This window comes from Schistocerca nitens, chromosome 8 (assembly GCF_023898315.1).
Source record: "Schistocerca nitens isolate TAMUIC-IGC-003100 chromosome 8, iqSchNite1.1, whole genome shotgun sequence".
In the NCBI taxonomy this organism is placed as follows: domain Eukaryota; kingdom Metazoa; phylum Arthropoda; class Insecta; order Orthoptera; family Acrididae; genus Schistocerca; species Schistocerca nitens.
The window spans coordinates 274,561,500-274,581,113 of record NC_064621.1 but is presented as its reverse complement, the minus strand read 5'-3'; the positions used below and the strand labels follow the sequence as shown (position 1 = coordinate 274,581,113).

The 19,614-nt window shown below is 39.9% G+C and overlaps 1 protein-coding gene across 3 annotated transcripts in view; it reads left to right on the top strand.

Moving 5' to 3' along the window:
- The window catches only part of LOC126198997 (ubiquitin carboxyl-terminal hydrolase 3-like), an 87,215-nt gene extending 70,766 nt beyond the window's left edge, over positions 1-16,449 (top strand). Inside the window, exons 9-10 of one of the 3 annotated variants that reach the window (XM_049935672.1) lie at positions 5,838-5,878; positions 15,572-16,449. In XM_049935672.1, coding sequence (XP_049791629.1) covers positions 5,838-5,878; positions 15,572-15,696 — 166 coding nt within the window. In that variant the 3' untranslated portion in view covers positions 15,697-16,449. The remainder of the gene's footprint in view (positions 1-5,837; positions 5,879-15,571) is intronic. The other 2 variants (XM_049935673.1, XM_049935671.1) reach the window with 2 other exon arrangements.
- Positions 16,450-19,614: the final 3,165 nt, after the last annotated feature.

Genomic DNA, 19,614 nt, shown 5'->3' with positions numbered 1-19,614 from the left:
GCGTGGAGAGCTGCATCAGATCAGTCTCAGGACTGAAGACAACAATAACAATAACAACAACAACAATGGCACTTAGGACATCTCTTAAACCAACATGTTTTTTGAGATACGTGGATGATATTTTCATCGTTTGGCCACATGGAATGGAATCTCTTCATAGATTTTTAGATCATTTTAACTGCCTTCATCCACGAATCAAATTTACGATGGAAATTGAAAAATATGGCAAATTTCCTTTTTTGGATGTCTTAGTACATAAGAAAGAAAATCGGACTTTGGGACACAGTGTATACCGAAAACCTATGCATGCGGACCGCTACCTCCATGCCACAAGTTGTCATCCACAATATCAACGCTTTAAGAGTTTTATGCACACTGGTCAAGAGGGCTTATGCTGTTTCGGATTCCGATAACTTTAAACAGGAGTTCGATCACCTTAAGGTTGTTTTCAGGCAGAATGGGTATTCCGATCGCCAAATTACTCGTGCTTTTCAATTTGGAGCTGCATCAAACCAGTCTTAGGACTGAAGACCAGAACAACATAACATTTCAATGTTTCATGTGGCAAAACGTTTGACGGACTTTGATGATTGTTTCGCAGAAAGGAAAGCACGCCATGTAAAGTTGTAGCAAGATTAGAGAGAAAAAAATGCTAGGAGCTAAGGTTGAAGAAATGTGTACTTTCTTGCTTGTCTTTTGTCATTATTGGTTTTATGTATCCTATATTTATTTTATGTCACACAAAACAGCAAGTTATTAGCTAATAGACAATTAAGACTGCAAATTTTCTGAAGAGTTCTTATTCTCCCGATTACAAATAATCCCATTGGCTATTAATTGCGTTAAAAAGGGGGGGGGGGGCAGGCTGTCAAACGGGCCGACTAGGAGCAGGAGAGGCACCACAGGATATTTCAATTTCCACTGTCCTGTGTAGGTTTGATGGCATCCATTACAAAATGTACACGTTTCAGTTCCACAGAGCGAAATACAGTGACGTGCTATAGAAGAATGTTGGGTGAAGAGGCGTGGCACTGCTCTTTGGCACCCTTAAGACCAAATTAAATGTCTTACAATTCCACGAACACATATGTTTTATGTTTCAGACTTTTCAGAGAGATGTGAGCTACAAGATGAACATATTTTTGAAAATTCAAATTTTTTTTTAGTATTGACCCGGTTCGCAAATATCGTAGATCTGGGGCTGATGCGCAGAGCAGTCCGAGTTATAGTGGGTAGTCTCCACGTGACCCGTGTTTACATTTAGTGATTTTGCCATTTCCCCTTCGTTTACTCTCACATCAAATGAAAACAAAACATATATCTGTGGCCGGGAGCTATCAAGTGAATTAAAATACATTCACATAATTACGGAGGGCTAAAATATGTAACTAGTTTCAGATTTTATTTTATTTCCACCTTTCTGACAGTCAAACATTAATCGCCTTGTACAACAGTGAAGTTATTTTTGTCTGTTTGCTAATGAAATTTGACTTTGTTAACCTTTTCTACAGAGGCAGTCAATGTATTTGAAATGAATTGTTAAATTCCACTGTACTGGCTAGTTTCAACTGTTTGCTTCATTTCAAGTGCACATTTTCATCTTGTAGCACGTATGACATTTTGCCACAATAAAGAACCAGACATGATATAATACAGAATTGGTGCTCCAAGAAAATTTACATTCCGAAAACCACACTGAAAAGCTTGATATTGGGTCGAGGTCTACTTCATTGAAAATCTGGACATACAAATGTGCACTTCAAATATGCACTTTAAATGTGCACATTTTAGTATGGTTCACTAAATTCTGATGCTCTTGCAGTATCCTCTTATGTCTTGTTTCTTTTATGACATAATGTATGATCTTTTAATGTTTTACACATACGTACATACAGGCTTCCTATGTTTTGGTAGCTGCGCAAACGCGGTGTCGTCTGTTATGTTATCTGTGCTCTCTGGCAGCTGCTGAAACGAACCTATTTCTAACAGGTCGCGGGAAAATATTGTGAATGGTTGTTCGAAAAGTGTTACTTGCAAAGTAAATATCCTTTTATGTAAGTTGAACTATGTGCGAGAATGTACCATTAATTTGTTAAATCAAAGGGCGTTTGACTCTCGTTTAAAAATCAACTCTTTGATGACGAGCCATTTAGAAGAATTTCGAACCCTGAAAATCAGACATTTATGTCATTATTAAAAATTTTACTAGCACATTTGTGTGACGTATCTTAAAATATAACAGGCGCAAAAAAGATCAATATTATATGCGAAAGCTTAGCTTGTCTTGCAGCTTATTAAGCTTGGAGACCAATTTTATATGTGAAAGCTGTGCTTTTCTTGTAGCAACACTATGTACATTAATTTAAATTATTAACTTTCCCTGTTTGTATGTTCGTGCTACTTAACAGTGATGTTGCTGTTAGCTGACTACATCATTTGTCCTATGCTCTGAAAATCCGCTGTCATTGGCTGGCGAGATCACATGACATGAGCTATGATTAGCTGACAAAAGTGCGTCGCAATCTCGATTTCAATGATTTGGAAAGTAACATGCGGTGTTTAGTGGAATTCCAATGTATAGTTTCGTAATACGAAAACAAGCAGCGTACATGTTGCTGCACATCAAAGATATTTCCAAAACGTCTTTTTCCCTAAGTTTCATTTTCTAAAGTGCCGGGAAATTCTACGCCCATGTATAAAACCATAACCATTCAAAGGATTGATAAGTTTTGCAGTTCTGAGGGAAAATATACTGTTGCTTAACTCGGAAAAGGTGTGTTTACACCCGGGAGAAGGTGTATTTTTAACTGGGAAAAATCCAGAAATTTTTTTTCCTTGTCCGCGTATACACCCTGAAGAAATACTAAACCTAGTTTTCAGAAACATACGTGTTCTTCATCAGAGAGGAAAGAGGTATTGCTTGCGGATTATAACATCGTGCATTAATAGTACTAAGAGAAAGGGTTAACACTTTTGGTAATTGTAATCTTCGTTTTTAGATCTCTCTTCCACAGTTGAAATTTTACATAGGGTACATAAAGTCTCTGGCTGCTGTATTAGATACGTTTAGATATTTTGTATATTTAGATCAATTGGATTGGATTTAGATACATTGTGAAGTATCTTCAGTGGTCACTGTGACAGCATGAAGGGAAAAAAAGCTGCTGAATAGTAGACCTTGAGACAGATAACACAAACTAAGTGATCAGCCAGCTTCAGTTAATGTATATGCAGAACAAATGCAAATGAGTGTTCTGATGTACAGGGTGATTATAATTAAAGTTAAACTTTCAAGCCAAGTGTAGAAATAACACCACTGGTCAGAATGACGTCATATTGCAACTGAATATTATTGGATAAGGGGGAAAATGTATGGCAGAAGAAAAATAAAATTGCAAAATGCAGCAATAGATTGCGCTGTAAGCATCATAATTTAATAGCGATCAACTACAGATGATGAATCGTACAACAATGCCTAAGGTGTACATTTGACATTAAACAAACTGTACCACTCAGTGTGCGTGGATGTACTGGTGTGATACTGTTAGTTACATAAGCCCATCCACCATGGCAAGGTCATATTACATCGGATGGGAAAATGAGTTTTTAATTGTCCTGAGGCCAAAAACAGCATAAAAAACATCACTCACATTGGCTTTTAATTGTCCTGGGTCCAAAAACCGCATAAAAAGCATCAGTCAAAATCAGATCGGATTATTAATTTCCATGTGACTGGCACAAAACATGTTCAATATGCTGTCCACCATATTTTGCAACAAGTTGAAATTGAGAAACAGTATGCTTCACAACTAATCGAAGTGTTCCGGGGTCACGTTCTGAATGTGTTGCGCAATGCGTGCCTTAAATGCAGATAAGTTTGCAATCGGAACACTGAACACAACATCTTTCAGATAGGCCCACAGCCAGAAGTGACATGGATCAAGATCAGGTAATCAGGACGGCGAGACTATAGGGAAACGGCGGCTGATAATTCAAGCATTTCCAAAAGGCTGCTTCAGCAGCTGCTTAACTGGATGTGCGATGTGCGGAGGTGCGCCATTCTGCATTAAAATGATACTGTCCACACTGTTGGAGAGCTGGAATGACGTGGCTGTGCAAAATACACTCATAGCGCTTACCAGTGACGATACAGGTAACAGGACTGGAAGCATCTGTCTCTTCGAAAAAATATCGCCCTATGATAAATTATGCCATAAACCCGCTCCACACAGGGATCTTTTCAGGATGAACTGATACTGGTTGATTCAGTTGTGGATTTTCCGTTGCCCATATTCGACAGTTCTGTGTATTGACATATCCTGTCAGATAGAAGTGGGCTTTGTCTGTCCACAAAATCTTCCAAGGCCAATTATTGTCCACTTCCATGCGAGCAAGAAATTCTAAAGCAAAGGTCTCTCTTGCTGGCAGGTCAGCAGAAAGCAACTTCTGCACGTGGGTAATTCTGAATGGATAGCAAAGAAGGTTGTTTCGTAGGGTTTTACACACCATGTTCACAGGTATGTCTAATGTTCAGGCAATTCATCGTGTACTACAGGTTTGCATACAACCACTTGTCTCCTCCTACTTTGCTGTGGCCAGTGCTTCCACTGACGTCAAATCAATTCGTTTCCTCCATCTACCAGTTTGCACACCAAAAGAACCCATGTTTTTGAATTTCGGAATCATTTTCTTCAGACCCACAGTAGTCATTGGGCCAAAGCCTTTTTTTTCAAACTCTTCAGTGCCCGGAACTTCTGCAGAGCGATAGGTGCACAGTCATCATTCTTGTAATACAGTTTTACAAGCAGCGTGCAGTCCTGCATTGAGACAGTCATGGCGAATGTCGCAGACATGAAAGGAAGTAAAGTTGCATACCCGACGTGTTTATACCAACATCAGTGGGTTGTACACATGGCAGGTGTTTTCATTTACGTATTCTGACACATACAGCACCGTCTATTGATCAATTTTCACACTATTTTTTTTTCTTCTGCCATATGTTTTCACCCTTCTCCGATAATATTCCATTGCAATTTGACATCATTCTGACCAGTGATGTTTATTTCTCAAGCGTTTTGAAAATTTAACTGTAATTATAATCACCCTGTACGTGAAAATCCTGGGTACTGGCGTCTTCAGTTCTGAAATGACATGTCACAGTGAATCTCAATATTTGGTACAGTTCAAAACATGTACACAATGGGAAATGTTCAGTATATTGCAGGGAAAAACTTATAGACAAAAGAAACGTGCAATACTTACAGAACTGGCATTAATGCCTGAAGGTAGCATATGTTGATGCTGATTAAGAACTCACTTGCAAAATAGGAGTTAGGAGTTATATTGGAAAATGCTTGACATTTCTTACTTCTATAACCTTTTTTTTAGAGAGAGTGAAAACATGCAAACCATCCTGCGTGTGTGTTTCTTGTTAACTTGTTAAGAGCTGAGGGCAGTGTTACAGGACTGCTCTTACGTGTGAAATACTACAAATATTTGGAGTGTGAATGTGTGTCTAACACATATAAGGAAAGAGAATGTGGAAGCAAAGGCAGAATAACATGAACCAGTTAGCAAAAGAAAGAAGAATTAAATAAAGGAATAGAGCCAGCATAAATGAAAGTTATTGTGTGTTGTAATTTAGAAAAAGATGAGGGTGATTACTAATAAGTTGCAGCTATTTTTACATAGATCGAGTAATTACAGGAGCTGAATTTTACAGATACTTCTGACTATTTATGTAATAATCTCTGAGATTTCTGCTGTTGAAGATTTGATTAGAGTTTCTGCTAATTGTAAATAGAATTTTTCACCTACATAATGTGTTTTCATTTCAGTGCTGGCTCTGGTCACTACACAGCATTTGCAGTCAATGACGGTAAGCACATTTACTGTTACTATACTGAATTACCCTTTTTTTTCTTATGTCTCACATTTTATTATTGCTAATGGGTTAGCAAGATTTTTGCAGTAAATTAAAAAGATTAATTGGACTGTACGGTCAGTCAACTATAATTTCAAGACTAGTTACATTTATTTGTCTACCTGTGTATGCTAATAAAATTGTGGCCTATAAACTTAAATATACATTTCATACTAATGTGAAGAAATTGTGGCTTCTTGCCACGTCAGCCTTTCAAGATTTCCACATGCACTATTTTACCAGTGTACCAAAACTGCTTCAGCCCTTAACATACAAGGTGACACAGAGTAACGGGAATGTTGAAATGGGTAGTGGCAGCCATGGGCAGGTGGCACCAGTGCGAATTCATGACAGTTAGTGAGTAAACAGTCCGCCGTTTCAGTAATTATGGATCAGTGGAATGGACAACAGTATGTGTTAGCCATAAAAATGTTTTATAAAATGTTGGCGCAGAGGGAGTTTCGACATTTTTATAATTCAGGATGGTGCTGTTTGTCATGATGCCGTTCCAACGAAACACGCGATAAAATGTTGAATTAATAACTTTATAATAACTTTGAAGAGACTGGATCTGCCGTCAAGAAGAAACCAATAGGATGACCAAGAAGTGTGTGTTCTCCAGCAAACATTGATGTTGTATGCGAGTTTTTCTTACGGAGTCCATGGTGTTCAATTCATAAGCAAGCAGCAGTGGTTGGAATGTCCTAGGAGAGTGTTCACAGAATTCATCATCTTGATTTAAAATTTCTTCCATACAAACTACAGATGATGCAACAATTGAAGGAGAACAATTACTGGTTACTATTAGGATTCTGTCAACAAATGATAACAAAAATAAACAATGACTATGAATTTCTAAACAAGTTGTGGATGTCAGATGAGGGCACATTTTCATCTCACAGGTTATGTGAATAAACGGAACTACCGTTACTGAGGCAAACACAAATCCTAATGACATTAATGAGCGCCCTTCACACGCTAGTAAAGTGGCAGTATGGTGTGATGTTTCATTACATGGGGTTGTCGGATTGTATTTTTTCACAAATGAACAGGGAAACTCAATAACTGTCAATGACAGTCGTTATGTGGAGACGTTACAAACTTTTGTTACACCTGCATTGAACAACTTTCCAAACGTTCAAGAAGCCTGGTTTCAGCAGGACCAAGTGACATCGCAAACTGCACGGCAATCAGTGGCATATGTCCAAGAATTGGATGGCAACTGTGTGATCTCACGATTCGGTAACATTCCATGGCCCACTAGATCGCCACATTTATCTGTTTGTGATTTTTTTTCGTGTGGGGCTACCTCAGGAGCAAAGTCTACATAACTCGACCAAGAACCCTGGATGAGTGAAAACAGAGAATTCGGGATGCAATTCACAATATCCCAGCTGAGATGTTGCAGCGGTCAATTAGGAATCTCAACAGCAGATTTCACGAATGTATTCATACAGGGCGACACCATGTAAAAGATGTAATTTTTAAAAATTATAAATGCCATCAATGCTTCATAAATGGCTAAGTTGTAAGGTTTCAATTACTATGAATGCAATTACTTTCCTTCATCACTTGTAGTTTTATTGGATTGTGGAAATGTTCCTGTTTCTCTGTGTCACCCTGTATAAACATGGCAGCAGGAAACGGTTTCTTAAATTCGGTTTTTGTCTTTCAGAAGTTGTGTTGCATGTGAACATAGTGATAGTTCTAACTTTGAGCTTTAGGTAGTCAGCAAACATACCTTCTTTCTTGTAAGATAATAGATCCCATGGCTGAGTCCTTCGTTGAGTTATACCATGTGTATTGAGACCATTAAGCCATTGACAATCAACAAGGCTCCAATCATGCCAGTACATACTTACGTTCATTCACTTTCTGTTTCGCCGACATGTTCTTGCACCAACATTGAGCTTCAACAGGTGATGTTCAACAGACCTACAGCCAAAAATACATTACATTTTCTATATTTACATGCGGAAAATACAGCAGTTTCAAACTATATCCAGTAAAATAGTTCATCTGGATACAATTTGCTATGTAATAGCAGTTTTTAGGTAACCACATGTTGTGGCAGAATTCACATCTACATTCTCTTTATCACAAAATTTGAGTTTTTTAGGTGCCAACTATACAGTGTCCAGAAATCAGCTGTTCTGGTTTCTGATTTAGTCAGCACAGCGGCTGATTTTCTTCAGTTAAATGTTTGAGATATATAACTTCCTGGTTGCAAATAACGTGGTATGTGGGACAACCACAGCTGCAGTAATGTATTTCAACTAATAAAAAAAATGCAACAACTGCCAGAAATGGATTTACTAATCCCATAATCGCAACTAGTTCACTGACCATCATGACATCTGCAGGTGAAAAACAGGTGAACCTGAATTGTAATTAGATCTCCATGAGGGTAAATAATAGACTGCCTATCATCCTGCTTGAAATTAGCATACAAAAAAATGCACTTGTCATCCATAAAATGACAGAGGGCATGAGGTACGACAAAACCCAGCAAGGCGGAGTGAGGACACCCCAGGTGAAATGTCCAGGACATCAGCACAACACATCTTGCCTCGTGCTCATCATTTTATGGCTGGTGGGTGTATTTTTTTTTATACGTCTCTTTCGAGCAGTCAGATAGGTGACATCTATTATTTACCATCAAGGAAATCTAATCACAATTTAAGGTTCATCCATTTTTCAAATAAAGATGTGACTTCATAGTCATTAAACTAGGTATGATTGAGTGATTAATAAATCAGATTATGGGAGCTGTTCCAGCTTCATATGTATGAGATAGGATGGAGCCAACTGAATTGTTGCATCTGGAATATCAGATGTATAAATCAGGGTTTCTCAAGAACAGCCTTAACTTTTTTCTGGCCATTTCTATTTTTATTTCCTCAGTATTTATGTTAACCTTCTGTATGGTATATAACTATCTATTACGATCTTAGTTGTGCACTAGTAATTCTTTCAGTGCCTGCTGTCATGCCTACTTGATGAGGATTCCAAATACTGAAGCAATACTGTGTCATTTAGATATGCCCTTGCTTGTACTCATTGGCATGTTTGCTGCCTTTCTTATTACCATGTTGTATTTCATACAAATACTTAAATGATGTGACTGGCTCCAGAAGTTCACCAAAAATCTAATGTTATTTGTTTGTTTCTGTTTGCTATGAACATTTTCTTGCATTCATGTGTCCAGAGAGCATCCGTTCAGTAACACAAGAGGAAATAATGTTCAGATCATTCATTCCATGGTAGTCATCCAGTGATAATACAGTGTAAGCTGTCTCTTTAGTGGACTTGTTGCATCTTCTAAGTGTCCTGCCAATGAAACGCAACCTTTGGCTTGCCTTCCCCACAGTATTATCTATGTGGTGTTTCCAACTGAAGTTGTTTGTAATTCTTACACCCAGGTACATAGTTGAATTGACAGCCTTGAGAATTGTACTATTTATCGAGTAATCGAATTCCAACGGATTTCTTTTGGAACTCTTGTGGATCACCTCACACTTTTCGTTATTTAGCGTCAACTGCCACCTGCCACACCATACAGCGATCTTTTCTAAATCGCTTTGCAACTGATACTGGTCTTCGGATGACCTTACTAGACGGTAAATTACAGCATCATCTGCTAACAATCTAAGAGAACTGCTCAGATTGTCACCCAGGTCATTTATATAGATCAGGAAGAGCAGAGGTCCCAGGACGCTTCCCTGTGGAACACCTGATATCACTTCAGTTTTACTTGACGATTTGCCGTCTATTACTACGAACTGCGACCTTCCTGACAGGAAATCACGAATCCAGTTGCACAACTGAGATGATACCCCGTAGGCCCACAGCTTGATTAGAAGTTGCTTGTGAGGAACGGTGTCAAAAGTTTTCCAGGAATCTAGAAATACGGAATCAACTTGAGATCCCCTGTCGATAGCGGCCATTACTTCGTGCGAATAAAGAGCTAGCTGCGTTGCACAAGAACAATTTTTTCTGAAACCATGCTGATTACGTATCAATAGATCGTTCCCTTCGAGGTGATTCATAATGTTTGAATACAGTATATGCTCCAAAACCCTACTGCAAACCGATGTCAATGATATAGGTCTGTAGTTCGATGGATTACTCCTACTACGCTTCTTAAACACTGGTGCGATCTGCGCAATTTTCCAATCTGTAGGTACAGATCTATCGGTGAGCGAGCGGTTGTATATGATTGCTAAATAGGTCGTGTTTCAAATTCTGGAATATTCCATTCGTCTTCCCTGGTGAAGGAATTTCGGAAAACTGCGTTCAATAACTCCGCTTTAGCGGCACAGTAACAGTACCATCGGCACTGCGCAGCGAAGGTATTGACTGCGTCTTGCCGCTTGTGTATTTTACATACGACCAGAATTTCTTCGGATTTTCTACCAAATTTTGAGACAATGTTTCGTTGTGGAACCTATTAAAGGCATCTCGCATTGAAGTCCGTGCCAAATTTCGCGCGTCTGTAAATTTTAGCCAATCTTCGGGTTATCGCTTTCTTCTGAACTTTGCATGCTTTTTCCATTGCCTCTGCAACAGCGTTCGGACCTGTTTTATGTACCATGGGGGATCAGTTCCATCTCTTACCAATTCATGAGGTATGAATCTCTCAATTGCTGTAGCTACTATATCTTTGAATTTGAGCCACATCTCGTCTACATTTGCATAGTCAGTTCGGAAGGAATGGAGATTGTCTCTTAGGAAGGCTTTTAGTGACACTTTATCTGCTTTTTTAAATAAAATTATTTTGCGTTTGTTTCTGGTGGATTTGGAAGAAACGGTATTGAGCCTAGCTACAATGACCTTGTGATCACTAATCCCTGTATCAGTCATGATGCTCTCTATTAGCTCTGGATTGTTTGTGGCTAAGAGGTCAAGTGTGTTTTCGCAACCATTTACAATTCGCGTGGGCTCGTGGACTAACTGCTCAAAATAATTTTGGAGAAAGCATTTAGGACAATCTCGGAAGATGTTTTCTGCCTACCACCGGTTTTGAACAAGTATTTTTGCCAACATATCGAGGGAAGGTTGAAGTCCCCACCAACTATAACCGTATGAGTGGGGTATTTATTTGTTACGAGACTCAAATTTTCTCAGAACTGTTCCGCAACTATATCATAGTAGTCTGGTGGTCGGTAGAAGGAGTCAATTATTAACTTAGTTCGGCTGTTAAGTATAACCTCCACCCATAGCAATTCGCACGGAGTATCTACTTCGACTTCACTACAAGATAAACCACTACTGACAGACACAAACACTCCACCACCAAATCTGCCTAATCTATCTTTCCTGAACACCGTCTGAGACTTCATAAAAATTTCTGCAGAACTTATTTCAGGCTTTAGCCAGATTTCCGCACCTATAACGATTTCAGCTTCTGTGCTTTCTATTAGCGCTTGAAGCTCAGGGACTTTCCCAGCACAACTGCAACAATTTACAACTACAATTCCGACTGTTTGTTGATCCAAGCACGGCCTGTATTTGCCATGCACCCTTTGAGATTGCAGCCCACCCTGTACTTTCCCGAGGCCTTCTAACCTAAAAAACCGCCTAGTCCACGCCACACGGCCTCCGCTACCCGTGTAGCCGCCAGCTGAGTGTAGTGAACTCCTGACCTATTCAGCGGAACCCGTAACCCCACCACCCTATGGCGCAAGTCAAGGAATCTGCAGCCAACATGGCTCTGCACCAAAGGTCCGCAGTCGGTTCTGTCAACGATGCTGCAGATGGTGAGCTCTGCCTTCATCTCGTAAGCAAGACCGGCAGCCTTCACCAAATCAGATAGCCGCTGGAATCCAGAGAGAATTTCTTCAGATCCAAAGGGACACACGTCATTAGTGCCGACATGTGCCATCACCTGTAGCTGGCTGCACCCTGTGCTCTTCATGGCATTCGGAAGGACCCTTTCCACATCAGGAATGACTCCACCCGGAATGCACACTGGATTTCTTCCCCTCCTTAGCCGCCATATCCCTAAGGGGCCCCATTACGCGCCTAACATTGGAGCTCCCAACTACCAATAAGCCCACCCTCTGCGATTGCTTGGACCTTGAAGGCTGAGAATCATCCTCTGGAACAGGGCAGGCAGTTTGTCAGATGCACCGGGGAGGCTTTCTGATCAGCCTCCGGGTACGTCTTTCGCTGGCTGCCACGCCTTGGAACGACCTCCCAATCAACCACAGGCGAGGGCTCAGCCCCACTGCGGGCGGCAACCGGGGCAACCACAGCGGCAGACCAATCTGAGGACAGACAGGACGAGGTTGACATCCCCGTGATACCCAAGTCTGACTCCCCACAGTGGTGCCCATTGGCAACAGCCTCAAGCTGCGCGACCGAGGTCAGCACGGCCTGCAGCTGTGAGTGGAGGGATGCCAACTCAGCCCTCATCCGAACACAGCAATCACAGTCCCTGTCCATTCGAATCAATGTTGAACAACAGTTACTGAAACACGAGTCCGTGCCTACATAACGCAAGGGAAACACGCAAAGAATGTATGAACTAACCTGTACAAATGCCTAACAACTGCGCTACAGTCTGCCTGAATTTGCGATTACAGTAACTAAAACTCGAAATTACACCTCCTATACGAAACTATGTAACAGATAAGTGAGCTAGGAGTATACGACTTGCTGCTGGCAGCTGCTTATCCAACGGCGGCAGGGAGCACACTGGCTGTGACCCACCGACACTGGCCGTTCAAAACAAAAACAGAAGACAAACGACTACGTGAATTTACACTATTCAGGTACTAAAACGCGATGCTACAACTCTCAAATACTATAATATGCCAGAAATTTTTGAATTAAACAGTGCAAGTACCCAAAAACACGCAAAGAAATTAAGAATTAAACTATGTAACAAATAAGTAAGCTGGGAGTATACGACTTGGCTCTCACCATATTCTACTGCCTCCTTGTTGCACTGCCAGAGGTGTTGCCTAACAAGGAGAATTGATACAAGCAGGGGAAATGTGCCACCATAGACACATATGACATCAAGATAAATGGAATTCCTACAGGAGGATGCTTTCTCCCCAAAAATTGCCACAGGCGAGAAACACCAAGGCCATGACCAAAACAAGAGCCTGAGACACACAGCTGCCGCTGGTAGTTCAGACCACTGGTCGTTCCGGTTCACCATACCCAGCTGTTTGCTTGCCCTTGTCGTACTGGCTCTCACCATGTTCCACTGCCTCCTTGTTGCACTGCCAGGGGTGTTGCTTAACAAGGAGAATTGATAGACGCAGGGGAAATGTGCCACCATAGACACATACGACTATGGAGGGCAGGCAAGAATCAATAAGGAGCCATTGCCATGGCTCAGCAGCATTGTGGTCTCTGATTTAGTTACTTCTGACCCAGCAGTATTAAAATATCTCTTCCGTGTAGGTTGTGGGTTAGTAGCGAGAGGCAACTCACGTGTAATAAGTGCATAGTTTTCACAGTCAGTACTAGGCAAATGAAAGTAACATTATTACGACTGTTGTGATAAGAGGATTTGAATACTACAGGTTGTCTATGAGTAATTCTAAGAGTTAGGTGTCTAAGCCTGGTGACCAACAGAAACCAGATTTGTAAGTAATTGAGTCCACCAGTCCTGGTAACTGTTGGTGTACAAGGATAAGTCAGTTGTTATCCACAAAGTAGTTATAAAATGTTATTGTAATCAAATAGGAAACTTACATCATTTTTTAACATAGTCTCCTTGTGTTTCAAAGCACTTGGTCCATTGGTGTACAAGTTTCCTGATGCCCTCATAAAAGAAGGTTCTTGTTTGAGCTGTGAGCCAGGAATGCATCGCTTCTTTCATTGCTTCATCTGAGGCAAATCGACGCCCCCTTAATGCTTGTTTGAGTGGATCAAACAAGTGATAGTCAGAAGGGGATAGATTGGGATTATACGGAGGATGATCCAATACTTCAAATATGAGTTTTTGAAGCATTTCAGCAATGTGGACAGCAGTATGCGGACGGGCATCGTCGTGCAAAAACACACCACCTTTTGACAGCAATCCTCGGTGTTTGCTTCGAATTGCAGGCTTTAGCTTGGCAGTAAGCATCTCACTGTAATGTAAATTGTTTATGGTTGTGCCCCTCTCCCCATAATGTTCCAGTACTGGACCTTGTGTGTCCTAAAAAACCGTAAGCATCAGTTTTCCTGCAGACAGTTGGGTCTTGAACTTTTTTTTGCACAGCGAATTTGGACATATCCGTTCCATACTCTCCCGTTTACTCTCCAGGTCATAATGATGGATCCATGTTTCGTCACCAGTAATGATTCTGTCTAAGTAGTTGTCCCCTTCATTACCATAGTGATCCAAATGTTTTTTGCAGATGTCTAAGTGTGTTTGTTTATGTAGTTGTGTCAGTTGTTTTGGTACCCATCTTGCACAATCTTTATGAAACCCAGTTCTGTTGTGGATGATTTCATAGGCAGAACCGTGACTAATTTGCAGACGATGTGCCACTTCGTCAATAGTTAATCATCTGTCTAAGAGAATCAGTTCACGTGAACACTCAATGGTTTCTTCATTTGTGGCAGTTTCGGTCATCCGGCTCCTTCATCGTGCATAACACTTGTGCGACCATTTCGGAATTTTTCAATCCATTCGTAGATACTCCATTGTGGCAAAACACTGTTCTCGTACTGTACCGAAAGTCTTCGATGAATTTCTGCCCCTGATAAGCCTTCCAGCCACAAAAAAACGCATCACTGAACGTCGTTCTTCCTTGGTGCAAATGGACAGCGGAGCAGCCATGATTAACAGCATGGCAGCGATAACAAAACTAACCCAGCAGCTTGAAAATTGCAAAGATATAACAACAAATAAACAAGGCATGTGTCATCAATGTAAAACATCAGTACTACCAAAATAATAAAAAATATAACTAAATTGTGGATAATAATTGACTTAACCCTTGATTATGTGCACAAGTGAATTTTCAGAAGTTCAACATAATTTTAAGACTAGACTTTCATTGGATTTGAGATGAGATGTATATGTCACTAAAAGTACTTCTTACTACTTACAGTTAGTTGAGTTGATTGGTTTTTCACTTCCAGAACATAGTTTATCCTCATCCTTACTTGCCACTGTTTCTGCCGCAATTCAGCCAAATTGCCAGTGTCATTATCCAGACTGACAAAACTGTTACACATACGAACACTTTTGTCTGGAGGTTCATTCCAAATTCAAGTAAACTGCTCTGAAGCAAAGCTATGCAAATTACTGCTTCATGCTTTTTAGGCATTTCCTCAGAGGTGAACGATCATTTAGAGATGAAATACACTATTTGTGTGTGTGAAGATATGTTTACATCAGTTCGTCAGAAAACTAAATTCACTCCCAAGTTGATAATAGACCAGTATGCTTTTTATATTAGTCAACAGACTCCTGCTTTAATACTGGTCACCAAGTGTGTGGCACGTTACTATACACTCAGGCTCCTTGCCCGAAAGGTTAACAGTGATAAATAAAAAAGTTTTGTGGTTATATCATTCTAATGTGTTAGTTGGAGAGCAGCATTGTATAAAAAATTACTGTTTTGATCCTTTTGTGTCTTTTACTTCGATATATAATGAGTTGAGAATCACCATGAATTTTTTTTTTGTTCACAGGACAGTGGTTCCATTTCAATGATAGTACAGTGAGGCCAACAGAATGTGGTGTTGTCGCAAAGTGCAAACCTTATATATTATTTTATATTAGGCGGGAATTCAGGCTGCCCACTGTGAGCACGTGACAAAATGCTATTCAGAAGCTGCTTGGCTGTCAGTAACCTCCTCCTTTGCATTAAATATCTTGGATTGTCTGTGAAAAGTATTATCCTGGAAACCATATCGGCATACAGTACAAGAAGTGTTGCTTTTTCTGTTTTATTTTGTAAAATGATGCTCTTTAAGAAAGAGCTTCATTGTGCCTAAGTTATGAGAGCTTTATTGTGGCTCAGATATTCTGTATAAACATTCCTGTGTATCTAACTTCAATGTATTTATTTGTTAATGATGTATAAATGTGTGTGGAATCTGAGGCTGTAAATGACTAAAGACTGATCAGAATTTTTAGAATACTCTGCCTATTACTCTTCAGATGTTGCAGGAAAATACACTTGCAGAAAACATTCGTAATTGAAACTACTTATTTCTCATTGTGATTGTATCTTAGGTGTCATTATTTAAAAGTTCAGTCTTTATTGTTCTGCAGATTTCATTGTATGCTCCTGATTGTCATCCCATCAAATACGTATATTTAAGTGTACACTGAATTTCTAAAAGTAATTATGTACTTATTTGAAGAGGGATTTACGTAGTTGTGAAGTATTTTTGATGTATGTTCTGTGACTATGGTATTTAGCCCATTTGAATTTTTTTCTGGAGTTTCACACTCCTGTTTACACCTATACAGTATGTACCTGTAAATTTTCAATTCCTTCTTTGTAAAAAGTTAAAGAGCATTATTTATTTGGGCCTTTGAACACAACAAAAGGAATTGACTGTTTTAGTTTTAAAAAGCTATTTTAAAGAAATGTGATATTAAATCATCAGTCATAAAACTGAGGCTGTTTTTAATCATATTAAATGTTCATCATACTGACCATAAGATAAATTCCAAACAATGTTTCAGTTTTTACCATATATGTGTGTATATATGTAGGTAGTTATAGTCTGATTTAAAGTAGTTGTCACTTGACAGGCAACGTGCTGCAGCGCTCCCGCCACCAATAAACCAATGGCAGCCGGCGCTGTCGGCTGCCACTGCGTTGCCACTTCGCTCTGCCGAGCTGACTAAGGCATTGTGCCAGCCAGTCCTCAGCGAGCCGTTGTAGACGCGCGGGTGAGAGATTTGAGTGACTCTTGTAGCTTCGCGTGTTTACGATGTCTGATGGAAGCAGTCGCAAGAGAGGGCTGCACACTCCTCGGAAACCTCCAAAAAGTGGCGGACATGGCGTCGTTATACGCAGTCAGGCGCGTGAATACGTGTGTTCATTAAGGGAGTATTTTGAGAGAGAGAGAGGGAGGCAGGAGGGCCTCTCGTTCCTTTGGATAAGGTTGTGGAGCGAACTGCAGCTGCTCTGCAAGTTAGCGAACGATCAGTAGTAAGAATCTGCAAGGAGAAATTCACGAAAGAAGGCTCAAGTGAATCAACTAAATTGGAGACACCTGGGAAAAAGAGGCGACTGGAGAAGAGGGTCACAAAACTTGACTCTTTTCAGGAAGATGACATTCGTCGTCAAATATACGCATTTTATTCGAGGAAGGAGTATCCAACACTCAAAAAACTACATGCTACCCTCACAGCGGCTGACCTGTTTCAGGGTAGTAAATCGCCTTTGTTACGAATCGTGAAAATGCTAGGATTCCGCTATAAATCCATCTCTGGCAGAAAGTTACTAATGGAACGCCAAGATATTGCAGCCTGGCGATGCCGCTCTCTTAGAGAAATAGTTGGGACAAATTTTGATGATATCGTTTGGCTTGATGAAACGTGGGTGAATGCAGGACACAGTTTAAAAAAAAGGCTGGACAGACGGTACCATCAGCGGAAGTATGGCAGCTCCGATCGGCAGAGGAAAAAGGATAATTGTAGCACATGCCGCAAATTCAAAAGGTTTCATTCCAAATTGTCTGCTACTATTCAGTTCAAATAAGACCACCGACTACCACGAAGAGATGAACCACAATACTTTTGTGAAATGGTTTGAAGACTGTGTGCTCCAGAACTTAACAAGAAACTCTGTCATTGTTATGGATAACGCTCCTTATCATTCAGTAATACAAGACAAAGCACCCACAAAGGCAACGAGGAAAAACGACATTGTTAGCTGGTTACAGAAACATAAGGTGCAGTTCGACAGTAATTTTACAAGGGCAGAATTATTAGAACTTGTATCGCAACACAAGCCAAAGAAACCGATTTACATTGTGGATGAAGTAGCAAAAAAATACGGGCATAAAGTGCTCAGATTGCCTCCTTACCATTGCCATTTCAACGCAATAGAGCTGATTTGGGCTCAGGTTAAGCGGCATATTGCTGAAGAAAATAAGAAATACACATTAACCGAAGTGGAATGCCTTTTGAAAGAGGCAGTTGAAATTGTGACATCGGAAGACTGGCAGAAGGTAGTGCATCACGTGAAAGGAGTGATACAGGACGCATGGAACAATGAAGGTATCTTACAACAAAGTGTCGAAGACTTGATTATATCTGTCAATACGAGCAGCGACACGGATAGTTCCACTAACTCTGACTCTGAATTAAGCGGTGTTTTCGCATTGTCTGATTAGTGTGTAGTGTACTTACTGCCATTAAATAGTGTGTTTGTGAATTTATTTCGATTAATTCTTACTGTTTGGCCAGCTCTCGACATCTCCATACGGTAAGTTAGACTGAATTTTAATTCTATTTCATTTTGTATATACACGAAGATGTTATTCAATGTGTGTAATAGTTTTAGAGATTTGCAATCTAAAGAAGAAAACTTTTCCGGACGCGAAAATTTCTCACACTTCAATAGTTAATGTAACAACGGCCCTAATTAAAATTAAGAAAAGATATTTGATTTGCTTATAGATACCACTGAGACCGATACTGTACGTAAATTTCAAAATATTTACATAATATGTATAGGAGATAGAGCTTTTAAACGTCATACTTGTTTCGAGTTCAGTACTGATAGGGTTGCTTAAAAATTCTGTTTTCAGAAATTTATATACAAGAAACGTGATGCACTACGAAAACTTTTAAGGATTCTTTGCAGAGTGCATTATTTTGTTAATGAATGGAAAAAAATACTTTGCTGTGACACCAATAGTTTCAGTAATGACGTGATAAGTTAGAAGCTGTTTGCAAAATCGAGAATTTAAATGGTTTAAAACAAATTAACGTAACTCTTGTCCTATTTAAAATTAAGAATAGATATTTGACAGATTGAGAGACATTGTAGAGATATACATCATATGTGGGTTTGAAATTTTTTACTTACTTTTTGTAGAAGATACGGACTTTAAAACGATTTTCTATCGCCGGGGGTAGCGATGCGCTGAGGCGGCTGCCTCCAGCCAGTACTTGACGTGACAACGCCGCAACTTCGCAGCGCAAACGTCAAGTGACAACTACTTTAAATCAGACTGTAGGTAGGTAGTTAGGAGTCTCTAGTTTTATGGCCACAAACTTCTTTCAAAATAAAAAGAACAAGTTAAGGCAGAAGAGATGAATGAATGAAATTACTGGAAAATAATCACAGCAGGCTGGTGAATGGAAAACAGGTGCCCATAACTAATTGTACATGGGGAAAAATAAAAGCAAAAGCAGTTGATTAGTTTTTTGTGATAGAATTCAGTAATTATTTGTTTTGTTTTGCTTAAATTTTCTGTCACTCTAGTTTGTGTTCACTTTTTATTGCTTACACAAATTTACCAGGTGACATGATAGCCTTGGATTTGGGGATGCAGTGGGGTGGGGGGTGGGGGTGGAGCCAAGGGCAGCCTTGCTTAAATTTGCCATTGTTTTTCCAAAACTACTACTGGAAAAAAGGGAGTCTTTTTCTCTTCAATAAAGGTAGTGTAGCTTACTCTATACCCATCTACTGCAGAGTGGACTCCTGAGGATAAAGTGATAGCAGGTGTGTGTAATGTCCTATCCAGTGATTCCATCGATGCTT